The sequence below is a fragment of the Diadema antillarum genome, unplaced genomic scaffold (genome assembly GCF_040938485.1).
Source record: "Diadema antillarum isolate AM-2024a unplaced genomic scaffold, OU_Dant_1.0 seq00000343_RagTag, whole genome shotgun sequence".
Lineage (NCBI taxonomy): Eukaryota > Metazoa > Echinodermata > Echinoidea > Diadematoida > Diadematidae > Diadema > Diadema antillarum.
The window spans coordinates 183549-201242 of record NW_027271355.1 but is presented as its reverse complement, the minus strand read 5'-3'; the positions used below and the strand labels follow the sequence as shown (position 1 = coordinate 201242).

General features: G+C 38.2%; 1 protein-coding gene across 1 annotated transcript in view; it reads left to right on the top strand.

Annotated features, from left to right (window-relative positions):
• Positions 1-12870, top strand: part of LOC139730897 (WD repeat-containing protein 81-like) — a 31788-nt gene extending 18918 nt beyond the window's left edge. The window contains exons 17-25 of the mRNA XM_071641774.1: positions 1511-1694; positions 2550-2617; positions 3380-3439; positions 5138-5361; positions 6617-6806; positions 9307-9446; positions 10231-10327; positions 11675-11775; positions 12674-12870. Coding sequence (XP_071497875.1) covers positions 1511-1694; positions 2550-2617; positions 3380-3439; positions 5138-5361; positions 6617-6806; positions 9307-9446; positions 10231-10327; positions 11675-11775; positions 12674-12802 — 1193 coding nt within the window. The 3' untranslated portion in view covers positions 12803-12870. The remainder of the gene's footprint in view (positions 1-1510; positions 1695-2549; positions 2618-3379; positions 3440-5137; positions 5362-6616; positions 6807-9306; positions 9447-10230; positions 10328-11674; positions 11776-12673) is intronic.
• Positions 12871-17694: the final 4824 nt, after the last annotated feature.

Sequence of the window (17694 nt, the reverse complement as noted above, 5' to 3'; positions counted from 1 at the left end):
ACATCAGTGAGAGTTTGAGCAAAATCGGACAATCCGTTAAAAAGTTATGAATTTTTGAAGTTTCTGCTCAGTCACGGCTGGATGAAAAGACTACTATAGCTTGTGATGTCACATGAGTACAACGATATAAAGAAAGAACAAAGAAAATTCAACATATTCCCATTTTTCTCGCATAACAAAGGAACACTCGACTTCTCTCTTTCAGAAGGCAGGGGGAATAATATTACCCGTAACATACGTCAGTAGCAAGTCGAAGAAATGTGCACTTTATTCAAAAAGTAAAGTTTTGTGAAATTCTCTTTTTATTTTCCTTATATAGTTGTATGCATGTGACATCATACACTGCAGTAGTCTTCTCTTCCAGCAGTGACTGCGCAGATACTTAAAATATTCGTAACTTTTGAACGGATTGTCCAATTTTCCTCAAACTTTCACTGATGTGTTCTACTAATATTGCTGCATTCTCTCAATCCTTATGTATATGAAGGTGGACTTGTCCTTTAATACCATGTGTTGTTGCTCTCTTCTATTCTCGCCAATACCTTTGTGTCTTCCATTTCTTTTTATGTTGCGTCCATTGACTTTGAGAATGATATGCGCCACTGAATGTAGTCACTTGACATTTTGTCTCTTTTTTTTTTATCACAATCTCTTTGTCTCCCTTTTTCTGCTGCTCTAAGTAATGGCCGACTACTTTTGCCCTTGATACTTTGATATTGTTGCCATCACTGCATGTTCAGTTTTCTTTTTATGGATGCATATTGGGCGGTTTTTAATTGCTTTCCATTTGTGACTGATGTGCTTTTCCTTCAGTCCTCAACAACACATCTTCAGTAGTGTTACAAGTCAGTGAAGAACTGGCTTATGATTTGGCTCTCTCTCTCTGTTTCAGCTTTTCATGTTTGATATATGTATAACACCAGTTCAAATGACTATTATTCATTGAATGTTATAAGATGGTTATAGGGATCCTAGTCAAATGATTGGCTGAGAGCAATCTCATGTCCAGTCTTTGATTTTTACCATTGACCGTGTACTAATGACCGGTACTAACAACACCGCTCAGAGAGGAATGATTGTGGCTTGCCGTAATCACGCTCACTGATATCACAGTTGCATACTTAAGCAATGCGCTCTCAGTCAGTTAGCGCATGCTCCATCATCTACTTTACTGTAAACAAGTTCATGTTCATCCAGTACCAGTGTGTTTGGGGCATTTCTTCAGACATCTTTGCTTTTTCAAAAGCAAGTTTCCTATGTAGCTGACTGGTATTTACCCATGAATAAGGTAAATGAAAAATAGATCATAGAACCATTTTATAAAGCAAACAGCGCATTTAAATTCAGGACGTTAGTGGAGATGCAGTGCACTCTCCGATTCACAATGTTGTGCAACATGCACTCCGCTGTGCCTCATACATGTTACACCATTGTAAATAAGTATACCCTTGAGTGTGCTGCATCTCCACTAATGCCCTTCGACCTGTGCATTATTTGTACATTATCCTAGGTGCTGGGAGCTCAGGAAGGGGTACATTTGGTGGCCATATGATGGTTGTTGGTAATCGCATTGAGCCTGCCTTCTGTGAAGACGAGCCGCCAGCTGCGCTTGGCAGTACTCTGCCAGAAGGGGAAGATAGGACACTGTGTGAAGATGCAGGAATAGAGACCGCCCAACTCCCAGTCAGCCCAAGGTTAGAGGATGTTACATCTCTCTACGTGTTCCTTCTGAAGTAGCTGTTACAGATTTGTTACAATTTTGAATCAAGGATATATTGATACATCTGGCTTTGATGGCATTCATATTTCAATGCCATCTGTCAAAAGACTTTATATTGTAACTATATGCAACTAAAAATATTCATGATTTGTTTCGATGTTGAAAGTATGCTTGATTTAGACTATCCACAGTTTGCTTGAGATTGCCATTCCACACCATGTTCAAGTTTACCTTATCAGGCTAACTGAATGGTGGTTGATTACCTTCAAACGTCATCAATTCACCATAGTCACCAAGTCTAACACATTAGGCATGAGACTCACAAGCAAGCTTTTTCTCACACCTCACAAAAACAAATAAACAATACCCCCCCCCCCCCAAAAAAAAAAAACAACAACAACAACAAACAAACAAACAAACAAACAACAACAACATCAACAACAACCAAAAAACAAACTAACAAACAAACCCAAAAACAAAACAAACAAAATAAAACAAATTTAAAACATGGATTTCCAACCTCCACAAAAGTCACATTGTGGGGAAATTATGTTTTACATCTCCCCAAAATATCCTTTCTCTTCTTATCAAATCAAATCAAAGTTTTATCCTTCACATTACATTATTTTAGCCTTATGATAACCAAGCAACAATGATTTGGTCAGAAAAAGAGGGTTAAAGCCAGGTGTGAATTATTGACCAAAAACATAATTGTATGACTTTGTTGTTCTCTACTCTGTGTATTGAATTCAACTGCAACATGATGTGGACTTGCGCTTTGATGTAAATAAAAAGTTTGTGTGTTCTTTGTTTGTATATTGTCATACAGAGCAGAGATGAATAAGAGCAAACGAACCCTGCGAGGAGCATGGCTCAGCTACTGGGAGCAGTATCTAGGTCAGTCTTTGATGAATTAATCACTTGTTTCTTAGGTGCAGTGACTAAGATAATCATAATGCATTATCTCTCCCAGTATATTCCTGACTGTTAATTGCTGCATAGCTAATTATGCTGAGTTTGTATGTAATTTATCTACTCAAGCTATTTTGGCATTATTATTTGAGACATGAGATGACATCAGAAATACCATTTTGTATTAACAGACAGTATACATTATCGAATGTTCCAATATTCTCAAGGCTTAGCATGAAATAAAGAATTTGTCTTTTATCAGCGCTGAAAAAAAGTCAGATTATTACTGCTAGTAAGTGTTATGCTATGATTGTCATAGAATTCCTAGTAGTATGTTAATTACCGTGTCCTATCATCAGAAACCTCCCATGAGAAACTGTAAGAATACTAACTGGCACACAAACATTCAAATGAGAGAATTGACTTGTAGGTTTAGACACATTCAAGTGTGCAGTATATTGGGGCATTAGAACACACAAGGTCAATTTTATTTTTTACTTTGAATAAATATCAAAGTTCATATTTTTAAATTTTGGCAGATTTCCTCACATGCAATATCAGTGACTATACTAGGGTATTGTGTTAATGGGTCACACATCCCTATATATTTGATCATAATAATAATGATATTTATGAAGCATATTTTCCATGTAGATATTAAAATGTGAGATTTGTTTATATAGTCGTGTATGTAGATTCAGGATTTCTTTCATGTGAGATTTATTCCATCGTCTTGCATCCTTACAGCTCGGAAGGAGCATGATAACTCACTACACTTCTGTCAAATCAAACTGCAAACATTCTCAGGTAAGGAGCGACAAAGTTTGTTTTTGTTTTTGTTTTTTCTCAGATGAATGACTATTATGAGACATTCTGTATGCCACATATTTCACAAGTATAATATTTCACGAATGGTCACTTTGTGAGTGATTGAATTTTGCCAGTGATTTAATTCAGGTTCAAGAACCACAGCAAAGGAAAGAGAAACAAGGAGAAATGTTACTTTATGATTTCTCACCTTGAAGACAATGTACATTGCATTGATTTGTTTTATTGGACACAGTAGTTTTGTGAGCTGTTTATATTACAAATATCAGCTGACTTACCAAAGTTGCAAAATAAAGCACCACAAAAGATATACCTTAGATACAGTAGTCTTCTTCTTAAAGTTCTGCGATTGTTTGTGCAAAAGCAAGAAAGTTGGAGATATCCTCACTTTTGATTGGCTGACTCAGGGGCCCATTCCTTTGAGATATCAATGGATGTCTATATAATTATGGATCTAACTGGAAATATTGTTCAATATGTCCTCCACTTTTTAGCTAAGCAAATTGAGATATCAGTGGATACAATGGATATATGGATATAACTTTGGATATATTGTTGGATATATGTCCATCACTTTTTATCTTAGCAGTTTGAGTTATCAATGGACATGGATATATGGATATACATTTAGGTAATACATCATGGGATATGTCCTTATCTTTTTCGTCAGCAATACTTGGCTGCTCTAATGTGACCAGTACCTTCTGTTATTTTTTGTGCTTCTATGCAAGAGCATGTGCATATACAACTAGTTTAATTGCTTTGTCAAGTAATTTTGGAGCAGGATTTGGCCCCACCACTGATTTCTAAAACTTGATTGGGAAAGAGATGCTCCTTCAATGCAGGCAAAAAAAAAAAAGGCTTGGCAAGTATCATTTATGATAGCTCTAGTAAGTTCAAGTTCAAGTTCATTTTTAGTTTTTGCCATCTCAACATAATCAGTAACATATGCGCATGATATAAATGAAAGTAAGGAAATGTCAACATATTAAGTAATCAATTAAAAAAGGGTGTATACTTTTGATGAGGATTGTAGAAGTAGGCATTTAAGTGATAAATGAATTGGAGGATGGAGATGGGGGGACCCACTGAAAATTATGGCTTGTAGTACTGCGTAGATATTATTTACATGTATTTGTATTTGCACATTGCAAACATACAGAATCCTATCATTAAGTTTTCCAAAAGTTGAATGTGTAAAATATAAATACATGATATTTTGTGTACTTGTTTCTCTGTGTGTGTGTGTGTGTGTGTGTGTGTGTGATGATTATGATGTTACAGTAGAGTGGAAACTATATGTGTGCCATCAGCTGGTAGTTTTTCCTTGACCAAGACACAGTTACCCCTGTTGAATTCTGCTGTTAACATACGTAGTAGAAAACTGTTTGTCTTAGCTTTTCATTGGTAATGTCGAAGTTATCTCAGAAATTGTAACCCCCATTGCAAGATTAAAACTGATTAGTAGACGGGTGCAGTATTAATGTACAGGTACACCCAGCTTTACACAGGTAAGCTATGGTCCAGCACAAATGAAGTCAGGTGCTGCGTTCATCAGCAGTCCTCTTTTCAGCTTGTAGTTGCAGATCAAAATGTGCTGCCTCCAAAATCCAAGATGCTAAATTTCACTTGCCACCTCATCTGTGTCCTGTGGCTTGAAATCACCTTCCCCCATAGGGCACACTAATGGAGTGAAGGCACTGTGTATGATGCCCAATGAAAACTCCTTTCTGAGTGCCAGCAAAGACAAGAAGGTGAAGATCTGGTCTCTGCGAAACTTTGGAGATGGCACCGCCAAGTCGAGCAGCTCACTGACGTACCACCATCACCGCAAGACGGTGTTTGCTGTGGACTACCTGGAATCGCAACGCCTAGTGGCGTCATGTGATGGCAATGTTCACGTAAGAAAGCTTCTGCTCCCATGTCAGCTGGTAGACTATGGATCCTGTATTTTATATGATTTTTTTTTCTTCTGATATCTGATATCTAGTGTAGTCTGTGCATCTGTCATCAGTGGTACCAGAGGCATCATGCTTTTAAGTTTGGTAGCTGTTCTTCAACACAAAATGTTTGCCACAAAAGATGAAATAGATAAGGTGAAAGATAGATAGATAGATAGATAGATAGATTAGTAGATAAATAGATAGACAGACAGACAGATAGATAGATAGATGGATAGATAGACAGATAGATAGATAGATGGATGTAGATAGACAGATAAATACATAGACAGACAGACAGTTAGATAGATAGATAGATAGATAGATGGATAGATAGACAGACAGATAGATAGACAGACAGATAGATAGATAGATAGATAGACAGACAGACAGATAGATAGATAGATAGATAGATAGATAAACAGACAGACAGATAGATAGATAGATAGAGAGAGAGAGAGAGAGAGAGAGAGAGAGAGAGAGAGAGAGAGAGAGAGAGACATACAGAGATGACAGACAGACAGAGAGACAGGGTAACATATCGATATGTACCTACATGTACACATATCCCATATTTTAATGTTGTATGGCCAAGTCTGTATTGTGTATAAGGATTTGCAACCACTTTGGCATCTTCCTATTTGCATTGTTCACGTACAGTTACCGTATACAAAATGAAGATGTGATAGCAGGCTTATGGATCACCTTGCCAAAATTTGGCACCCAATAAGATAGACCTGCATTTCTTTAGATCGTGTGTTTGTTTCTTTGTTGTTGCTTTCTTTCCTTTATTTGTCTGTTATGATGATCTTACCCATCTGCACTTGTTTCAGTGGTGCAGCATGCTTCAAGGAATCCTGTCTCTTGTTACAAATCTACCATCAATGAGATGTAGCATTTTGTCTGTCTTTTAATGTCAGCTATCCTTGTTTGTTTGCAATGTCTCTGTCATATATTGCTGTGATTTTTTGTTTTTCAGTTTTCTGTTTTGATCATCCCATACAAGGACGACATGTGGTGACAGATGTGTAAAGAAAGCATGTGTAAAAATTTGTCATGAGATAACACACATTATATATGCAATGTAGAAAATATAAACAATAGTAGATAAGATGTGAGGTATGAGCAGATGCTTTTGGATTCTTGTTTTTTCCTTTTCAAGACTATGCTTATAATTTTGAACCTACCATGATCTTCTCTGTCTCTTTCCGAATAGGTGTGGGACCCGATAAATGGGGCAGCAGTGCGAGGTTATGACCTAAGCCGCAATGCGCCTAGCTGTATGGAGGTAATGCCTGCCCCCAGCCCTTGTTTGATGGTCTCCTCAAGTGATGCTGGAGTCTGCCTCATTGACACCAGGCACGGAGGGGTGCAGCATGAGATACGTGTGGCCTCTGGGTCTTTGGGTAAGATATCAATCCATAGACGGGGTCTCCAGCTTAAAGGGATGGTATAGTATTGGTTGAGATGAGGATTCAGCTCTTAATTTTTTGCAAGAATCATAGAAACCACTTTATGAAATCTTGAAGAGCAGACAATTCTTTGAGGAATTCGAATTTCATTTGATGAAAATTGGTTTTGAAATGACTGAGATATTAAAAACACAAAGTAAAACAAGGTGATCCTAATAAAAGGTAGGTCCCACCTTCGATAAGGATCTCTTCGTTTTGGCTAACTCAGCCATTTCAAAACCCTTCATCAAACAAACTTTGAATTCCTCTCAGAATTATGTGCTCTCACATATTTTATAAGAGGATTCTCATCTCAAAAAAATGATCATCAAAAAATGTTAGAAACCTGTACTCCCATCCCATCCCAAACTTTACCATCCCTTTAAAAGGTGTCGAAGTCTCTCCTTGTGTACATCATGGGTCAGTCTGTTGGGAGCCATGGGTTGGCTGAACTCAGTAACATGATTGAAAAACACTGGCGCATGCCTCAAGATCTTGTAAGAATCCATAACGCAATAACAAAAGCTGAAGCAAGAGGTGATTGCCATGATCAAGCCGGTGACACGACATTTGCTCCTGCGACAATTGCTCCGGTCTTATTTTCTCTAAGGACTTAGGGTTAGGGTTAGGGTTGTGATAGGGGTTTAGGTTTAGTTTGATGTGAGAATTAGGATTAGGGTTAGGGTATGTTTATGGGTTGAATTTACGTTTGGCTTAGCATGCAGATATATCATGGGAGTAATTGTCGCAGGAGCAAATGTCATGGAACCGATCAAGCCACAAACAATATTTAATCTCCAGGGGCCCGTTGCATAAAAGTTATTATATACCTCATTTCTAGAATCCTCTCATCCGATTGGTTAAAAGGGGAGTCATGAAAATAGCTGTGCCCTATTTTTGAGTTACTGTGACCGGGGCCCGGGCACTGTTAGTAAATAGGTTTGGAGACAGTCGCGTCCACGTACACATAGATCGCTCATATGTACGCACTAATGATACGACCGCCGCGCATTCGATCAGCGTGCTGTAAAAGAGACTAGCTGACTGGTTTGGAGAACATAGACAGTCGCAACCCCGTGCACTGTATGCATAATAGATGATCACTCATGTACGCACCAATGATACCGTGTACGACCGCCGCGCTGTCGATCAGCATTGATTACTAGTGCTGTAAAAGAGACTAGAATCTATATTTTCGGTATCTATATTTCTGAATCTTTATTTTCGGTATGTAAAACAAATAATGACTGCTTGATATTTGGGGCACAGTTAAAATTATGTAGGCCCTCGGTGATGTGAAAACCATAACCATGCCCTCAGCTTCGCTTCGGGCATAGTTACGGTTTTCATATCACCTTGGGCCCATAATTTTAACTGTGCCCCTCATAGCAGTCATTATTTGTATACTATTATGGTAACTGTGCCATCCAATGGTAACTTCCATGGAATTTTTTATTTTGATTGGCTGTTGAGTATTGTTGCCCTGGTAGTTACCATTGGATGGCAAAGTTACCATAATAGTGACTTTTATGCAACAGGCCCCTGGATGTTTATGCCAATCCAAGCCAAGTGCAGGTGTTATATGATACAGAGAGAAGATTCATTCATTTGATAAATGCTATGAAAAGGTTCACATATTTTCACAAAAGAGTTTATGTATTCAAAGTCCATAGGATTGTATATGAAACATATTAGAAAAAAAGATCAGAGATTAATAACTTGATGATTATTGCTTCCCCCTTGGGCAAATCATAATCACCAAGTTATGAATTCCTGATTCAAAAGAAAAAAAGATAGGGATTAATTGCTTGGTGATTATGGCTTCCCTTTCAGGCAAATCATCACTGTTGAAATTTTTGCACATTTCACGCAACCAAAAGCTAGTGCGAAAATGAAAGTATGCAAATATTTTTGCTTGTTGATATGTACCACTACTAAATATCTTGATTCTCTGGAATTAAAAACATGCAAAATTCATCTTACCCCGTCCAGTGGGAAAAATTATTCGCGCAAAAATGTCCACTTTTACAGTATTTCTATTGTATAACAAGTCAAGTTTAATGTGAAAGATTTGTCTTCCTAAGATTCAATTTTTAAAGGGAAATGCAAGTGTATGTGATTGTTAGTGTTGTCACTAGTTCATGAAATTATGTGAAATCACAGAAATTACATGAGTATTATGGTTGTTTTTGTCTGATTTTGATAGAAGTTTTCATCATTGTGTAAAATGTTGTTTTATGTTAGTCATGTTACAGCATTACCTTTTCTGCAACTATATGTCTTTGTGTGTGTTTGTTTGTGTGTGTGTGTGTGTGTGTGTGTGTGTGTGTGTGTGTGTGTGTGTGTGTGTGTGTGTGTTTTGCTTGCATTCACCTGTGCTTCTGCATTTACCGTTCTGTCATCTTCCATCTGTAGTTCCTTCCTGATATGAATGATAATATGTAAATTTTTCTAGGTTTGATCCGCTGCATGGCCATTAGTCCAGATGGGTACACACTGGGTGTGGGGCTCTCCTCGGGTGTGCTGTCTATGGTGGACCTAAGGACTGGACTTCTACTGGGAGGATGGCAAGCTCACATGGGTGAGATCTACCAGGTGAGGCACAGTGTGCAGCTCTTTAACCCGTTGAGGTCGGTTTGATTTTACACAGCACGCATTTCTCGTAGACGCTTGCCCAGGTATACTTGGGACTCATCCTCAACGGGTTATGGTTGTGTTGCTTCTGTGGTATTAAGGATGGTGGATTGATTTTTTTTTTTTTAAACCAGGATGTGGCATCTGTATGCCCTTATGCTGGACACTTTTGTAACAATGCTGTATGGATTGGTATCTTTGCTAGGTACCCACCTGAAACTGTGGTTGAATGTAGCATAATGTGTACCATAGAGTAGGCAGCTGGATTGCAAGACTTCCCCCAGGGTATGGAGTGAATGCACTGAAGATTTAGGAGTCATTCACAATGCACGTACCGGTAGTTATAAGATGCAGCACTTTGTAATAATGTTGTTGTTGTTGTAGTAGTTGTGACTTTTTTATTATTATTGTTGTTGCCATTATTATCATCATTATTATTATCATCATCATCAGAAGTACATAATAGTAGTAGTAGGAGTAGCAGTAGTGAACATGTTTTGTTATCAATTTATTGCATCTACTTGTGCTAAAAAATAGTGATGCGAGAACAAATGTCATGTGTTCATGTCTGTATGATAGCTCACTCTGACCAAGGAGGTGTGTGAAACCTTGGCCTGGTTCTGGAGACTTTTTATGATCGTGTGTGTGTGTATATGTGTGTGTGTGTGTGTGTGTATGTGTGTGTGTCCATTGTATCTCATCAGCCATATTTCAGAATTTGTGGTTCGTTTTTTTTCTCCGGCAGATCAAAGCCCATGCAAATCACACATTCCTGACAACTTCTGTGGACCACAGCATGATACTGTGGCGAGAAGATAGTACCAAGATCTGCAACTTTAGAGGTATGAACTCTTTTAACTGCTTCCTTCTCAACAGTGATCACAAAAACGAAAGTTAGTGCAGTGGTTCAGGTGAGCCATTGGGTCATTTCAAGTTCAGTGCTGGTGCTGGCACATATTAGTGCTATCTCAACACAAGCACTAACGATTACATGTATCTTTCACGTGAAATCAATGTGTGTTTACAGGTTGACCTCAAAATTATGATGCAGTTTTGGTTACTTATGTTGGGCTGCATGGTTAATGCTGTCTGCTAAAATGTGCTCCAGTATTCGTGTTGGTGATTTATATGCGCTTTCCTCTTGGCTAAAATCAGCCCCTAGGGATTAACAAAATTGTCATTACAAGTTTGATGTTCAAATTCATGAAATTCAGCTGTCGAGATGCTTTCATTGCAACTGATTGACAAATTGCTCTGCATCGACGTAATTAAGCACTGAATTGATCAGTGTTTTAGTAGTAGCCATGATAAAAAATCATGGGCGTACTTACTCGAACGGGATACGAACCCATGAATTTGAATAATTACGCAGTACCCGCTGCATGCTATAAGGATTAGAACCAACACTTGCTGTCGGGCGAAAGCTCGGTGGTCTAGGGGAGATGGCGCCTGTCCGATGATCAGGAGATCGTGGGTTCGTATCCTGCTCGAGTATGTACGCCCATGATTTTTTATCATGGCTACTACTAAAACACTGATCAATTTGGTGCTTAATTACGTCGATGCAGGGCAATTTGTCAATCAGTTGCAAAGTTTGATGTTTTTGTTCACACAGACTTGAAGATGGTGTTAAGGGTCAGTATGATTAACATACTTGTTTGGGAGATAAAAATAAATCAGTAGCAAACTTGAAATCACCCAGTGGGATTGTGTTATGTCTGTTGTTGTTTTTTTTTTATGTGTGTGTGTGTGTTTTGGCTATCCGTTGACTATCAATTTTTACCAAACTTGTCAGGAATCGGTCTTCAGGGATAAGGTGAAGCAAAGTTGTTAAAATGGGCATGGGACCAAAGGATAAGGTTCAAAAGGCCCAAAAATGTGTGAATCTCAAAAACCTCTTGTGCAGATCCAGGACTACAATGGCCTAGTTACATGCATCCATGCACTCATAGAAATTATAATTACTCATTACAATAGTAAAGGTAGCCTAGTTTGGCAACTGAGATGATAACAATTCTGAGTGGGGCCCAGTGGTTGAAGTTCACATTTAAATCTTTTATTCTACAATTTTGATACCACATTTGATCATTGTCAAACTAAAATGGAAACATCCTCTGGGGCAGAGAATAAAAAGATATTCAAATAATGTGAGAAAAATGCAGATGAGCCACTTTTCTATTGCACCACAGGACCTGCTGAACCAGTGCATTGCATTTATCTGGCCGATGAGCAGGTGCTGTCAGCTACTGTAGGGAATCGCATCGGTATCCATACAGCCATCAATGCTCAAGTAAGTCATCTCACCACAAGTAGTACAAGTGCAATATGTACATCATGTATGGAAGGGTTTGTGTGTAGGGGGTCATTGTATATTTTTATGCCTCCGCCACGAAGTGGTGCCGGAGGCATTATTAATTCTTTGTCCTTTTGTATAAATCGTGTATGAGTTCAATTCAGCATTCACAAAAAAAACATACAAAACTAGAAAAGCACTTGTAGAGTGCATACCTCCGCCAAGCAGCTCATACACGCATGCTGAAAATTGTCTAATTACCCAGTAGAGAAGCCTTCAAGCTCTCACCCGAGCAGAGCACGTACTTTACTTCGCGTACGCAAACCTGAAATACATGCAGCTTGAACTCCCAAGTTCATTGACCTTATCTGCAAAAAGATTTTTAAAAATACTCTAAAAATCCATAGAAATTCCCAGATCACTATCAAAATTGAATCATCTGTTCATTGTCGACTTTTAGTGCAAGTTTCAGTCAAATCCGTTCACAACTTTTTGAGTTATTTTGCAAACAGACAAACGAACGCCGATGATCACTCAACCTCCTCCTTCCATGGCGGAGGTAATACAGTGTAAACATTTGTTTTTTTTATGTAAACTTGTGTCTGGGAAGTTTTACTTTTCCTTTGTTCAACTTTAGTAAACCAACACAGAACTTATGTAGTTGAGTATTATGGCAACCCAAGTCATGATTTCAAAGTTGTCCTGTAATACAACTTACCTCAGTTACATATCCCTTTTGGATGATGTAGTTTTTGTTGTTTTGTTTCTGTTTGAATTATCAATGTCTGCAGCTGTTGAAGAGATACAAGTACAATTTCATGAATATGTTGAAATATCGTATCATATTCGATGTCGTATCCGCTACAACTATTGTGTTTCCCTGTTTCCAATGCAGGCTAGTTATTCCAGCAGCAAGCTCCGCCCAGACACATTCAGGGGAGCGATTAGCGCCCTCTCTGTCCTGCCAGTGAGCAAGCTTCTCCTGGTGGCTTCAGATAATGGGAGTGTCTTCCTGCTGGCATGAAGGGTCCTCTCCTTAGATGTCATCATTAGGCTGCTTTAGGTCTGCAACAGTAATCCTACAATGCACCTATTAGGCAAAAAAAGAAAAAAAAAGAAAAAAAAAAAAGGTCTGCTCATATGCAAGACAGCAGTTCCCAGTCAATCTGGCATTGTCCAGTCTTTTTACATTGGTTCTGGGCCACTTTACCATCTGCTCACAATCACAATGCAATGTTGATATGCAAAGGTAATTCCAAAACCAGGTAGGCTTAAATATTCTCTTGCCAGGACATGAAAGAATAGTGAAAGTCTTTATGGAGCCCTCTGCAGAGTCAGGGAGATAGGGCAGCTGTGGTGTGATAATGGCTCCTGGAAAACGAGATTTGGGGGTGGGGGGAATATCAATGGCAAGACTCCTATTGACAGTACCATGACATTTCTTATTAGTTTCGGACACCATAAATAGCAACATGCATTTAGGAACTTGAGCATTATTTCACTAGGTCACATGAAATTCTTGCAGTTATTTGCTTGATTTACACCTTGAAGTTGTTCAATTTTGCAGCAAATCGATATCAATTGCAAAAATGTGAATGTCATGTCATTGCAAAATGTTATCAATTTATATATTTAGCTTGTTAGACTGATTTCTAAGGGAATTTGAAAATGTAATATTGAAATTTTATGACTTCTTGTAAGCAAGCAAGCAAGCAAGCAACCAAAACTTGCTTCAAACGGTCATCATGACATAATTCTTGGGGTTTTTCTGATTGCACCGAGGCTGTTCTGATTACCCTATGACCTGTACATTATGCATGAATAGCCATATTGGGTAATGATTAGTCTATAGACATCTGTACTTAGCTCTGTAATTCACAAACTTTGAATTATCTACAAAATAAACTATATCCTGTAATTTCACAATGAGCACAAAACAGAAAGTATATTTCTACATTTAACATGTCATATTCTAAATTCGAATGCTACATAGATATTTATTAAAAATGAGATCTGTGTTGTTGTTTTTTTGTTGAGTGAATTTACATTTGTCTTCTGCACATTGGAAAATAAAACCTTTACTGGGAGTGCAGTGTTGTCTGCTCGAGATTTTGCAGCTGTTGGAATTGTAGGCTAGCTATGCAGATTATTTTATTATGAACAGTGTGCTAAAGATTGAGTTGCTTTTTCTATATTTCACTCAGAGCAAGCATTGTGTCGCACCAAGGAAACAATAACTTTGTATGAATCGGGCACTGAATTTATAAGATCACTTGAGAATAAAATATACCATGTGTAGGAATGTGTCGGTGAACCAGAGGTGGAAAGCAACCCATCATTGAATAGTCCAGAGAATCAGTGTTAATTTCATAGCCCTGTTATCACAAATGTTGTGTAATGTGCAATGTTATGTGGACAAAGGAGAACAGCCTCCTTTGTCAGTAGACTTGTGGAACAACTTGTAGAAAACTTCCATGTGTGTGTTGTTCAGAAAAAGTCGGTTAGTTTTCGTAGATGTGATAATGCTATACTAGTAGGCTCTTTTAGGTTGTTTCTGTTCTTATATGACCCACGATCTGTTCTTGGCAAAAGAAAAATAAAAACAACAAAGGGAAAATATTGTTTTCTTTGCTGGTATGAGCTAGCAAGGATTTCAAGGGGAATTCCAGACAATTTTCATAATTTCATATCATGCAGTACATAAATTGACAGCTCCATGTATAGATTTATGGAATTTATTGTGGTCCTTGATCAGAGATACCTATATTTTGAAGAAAAAAAAAATAAACTCAACAAATTACACTGAACAAGGATGATGACATAGAGGCTCACTTATTTCAAAAATGTAGCAAAGTAATACCATTACAATACAGCTTGCTTAACAAGTTCACCTGTGTGGAATTTATGCATGCTTTTTTTCTTTTGTTCTGCTTTCGTGAGCCCCAACTCATGTATGCCTATGGTGAGGCTACTATGTGATCATCCTTGTTCATTATGATTTGTTCATAACTTTCAAAACATTCTTATTCCTCGGCCCAATCACTAACGCTGTAACCAGTATAACCAATTGGTAGAACTTATTCAAATGCAAGTCTGAAATTCATGCCGTCTCCTTTAACTTTGGGGGTGCATGGCTTCGTATGCACCTATCTTATAAAAAGACGCAGCTGAAGTTGCAAGAAGTATTGATGGATAATTGTGAGTCAAAGATGATCTGTTGTGGGCGATGATTACCGATACTGTATACGCAGAATATTTCACAATTTTTTTATTTTTGCAAATTTTGTGAGTCAGGTGCTATTTGCAAATTTAAAGACACACGAAAAATATTGACTCCAATCCCAAGATGAATGTGACATGCAGGCATACATTTCTTCATTCAGCGCTGTACTCCACGATCGCAAATTCAACCACTCGCGAAATCATGAGGAAGTCCTGATTCGTGGAAAATTAGACTCCCTAAATATATGGCGTATACAGTATATTATCCTGACTTTTTTTTTTAAGGATTTAATTTTACTTCTTTCCAATGTGATTTTATCCTGTGCTGTATATTCTGTGATAAAGCTTCACAATATGATTAAACAAAAAGGAGGTAATTAAATTGAAAGAAAAGCATGTTCTTCTGCCCTTCAATTTTCTTAGTGCCTTTCCCTGTCAATTTCCATTTCAATGCTGTGTAAGATCTGGTACAGCACTCTCTGCTTAATCAGGCACTGTCTGGCAGAGCATTTCTTACCTGATTCAGCGGAGTACCTGATTAGCTGGAGAGCACGTTTCATTCTCGTCACAGCGACAACACACTAATTGTATGCACCTATCTGCACCACATTACAGTATGCGCAGTATGTCACTGCAGCTACAGCTCATTCAGAGTTTCATAATAGCCTTCGCAGAAACCCCAATTTCTCTTGTAATGGTTTTAAGGAAAATGACATACAAACCTTAAGGAATTATGATGTTTTACTGTCTCTTCTTGATGACCAACTGCAAAGGATACCGATAATCGGTTATATGTCTAGGCACTACTTGCATGAGTGCAGACTAGCCATTCATGGAAGTATATGATGTACATTGCACAAGTCGTATCAACATGACATTGTATATCTTTCATGCAGCCATAACTTCTGTTGTCCGATTACAAGTTCACTTTGTCATGAACAATTCAAACAAAGCTTACTCAATATTCTTTGTTTTATCGAGAACTACCCAAAGCTGGCAAGACACCTGTAACGATTAGTGTGTCACTGTGTGTATATAGTTCAGGCAGTGTGTCTGTGGTGCTGGTGCAAAGGTCTTTGTGTATACTTCTAGTGATGCGGCAAATGGATCGCTCAAGGCACATTTATCATGAACCATAGCCTTTTATCTTTTTTCAGCACCTCACAATTTCTTCAGAATTTATCTTGTATATTCACACACATTTTAAAGACATTCTGCAGGAAACAAAAAGTTAAGATTAAGCTTACTGTAAAAGTGGATATTTTCACGCGACTAATTTTTCGCGCTTGGCCGGGTAAGAAGAGTTTCGTGTGTTTTTAAATCCGCGGAATCAAGACATCACGCACAGGAACATATGGCAAGCAAAAATATTCGCGTGCTTTTATTTTCGCGCTAGTTTCTGGTTGTGCGAAATTCGTGAAAATTTCCACTTTTACAGTATCTGGAAAGTTTCTACCCGCGTGTAACCAAAATGTCTATCTCATTATGCAGTAACTGTAACATGCATTGGAACCGATTGTGCGAAGACCACTGTACTTTCTGCTCTGTCAGTGAGACTGCATTAGGTGAAGAAAAGGGCTTCGGGGGTATAATTAATACCTTGTACAATCGTATGTGTGTGTGTGTGAGTGTGTTTACTTAATGCAGTTCCATATTTGCTGATATGTATCTGCATTTTGATTCCGTTCATGTATATCTTGATCCAGATTCATGGCATACATGTACAAATATTCTCCACAACTCTTACACACAAACACACACATAAAACAGGTGGATACATTTGTACTTGGAATGCTTATACCACAACAGTGATGGGTCACAGGCATGATGATCAACATAAACACAAGGCCAAGGGATGAAATGTAACCTCATGTTCATTGACACTTTTGTCTCTGTGCAGCAAACATCATAGGAACAATATGTCCCGAGATTTGTTACCGGTACGGTACGTGTAGTATTAAGGGTTTCCAGGTAAAACAGTCATTACACCAATCATCCTTACTCGTTCACAATTTACAAGGACCGGGGGAAAAATGATCGACCTCCTAAAGCAAGCTTTGAGGATTCAAGATGGGCGAATTTGAGGTTTGCATATTGTCATGAATGTACATACATGTATACGTTTTGTATGTGTGCACATCTACGGATTGACCAGATTAGTGGAAAGTTTTCAACTGGTATACATGGTAGCTACATGTATAGTCCATGCATGTGAAAACAAAGAGCTCACCAGATCCAGAATGTTCTAGGAAGTGCCTCCATAATATGTTTGGCTACTGATGAAATGCAGTAGAACATGCTTTATGTTCAAGCACAATTCCCTTTACCCAGATGTCTACATGTAGTTGTGTTTATAGTCATCCCTTAGTATGTGTTGTGTATGATACACAGGTGGTCCGTTTGTAACAATTATGTCCTGCAAATAAATAGACAGTGCATTGGGGTGTGAAAGTAGCTGAAACTCATGGGTTATGTAGCCCTAGGTTGGAGGTAATTACAGAACATTCAAGAAAGGTTGAAGGGACTTATAGAAGCCACAGAAATTATATGAAGTAGGCGGTCCGCGGAGTACCCGACACCTTTGATCTGAGAATTACGTCACTTCTGACTCTCAAGCAACTTGTTTGTCAGTCCTGTGTTACCTCCTGACCTGCTATTTGTACAAATATACGGGTATTTTGTGGAGAAAAGGCC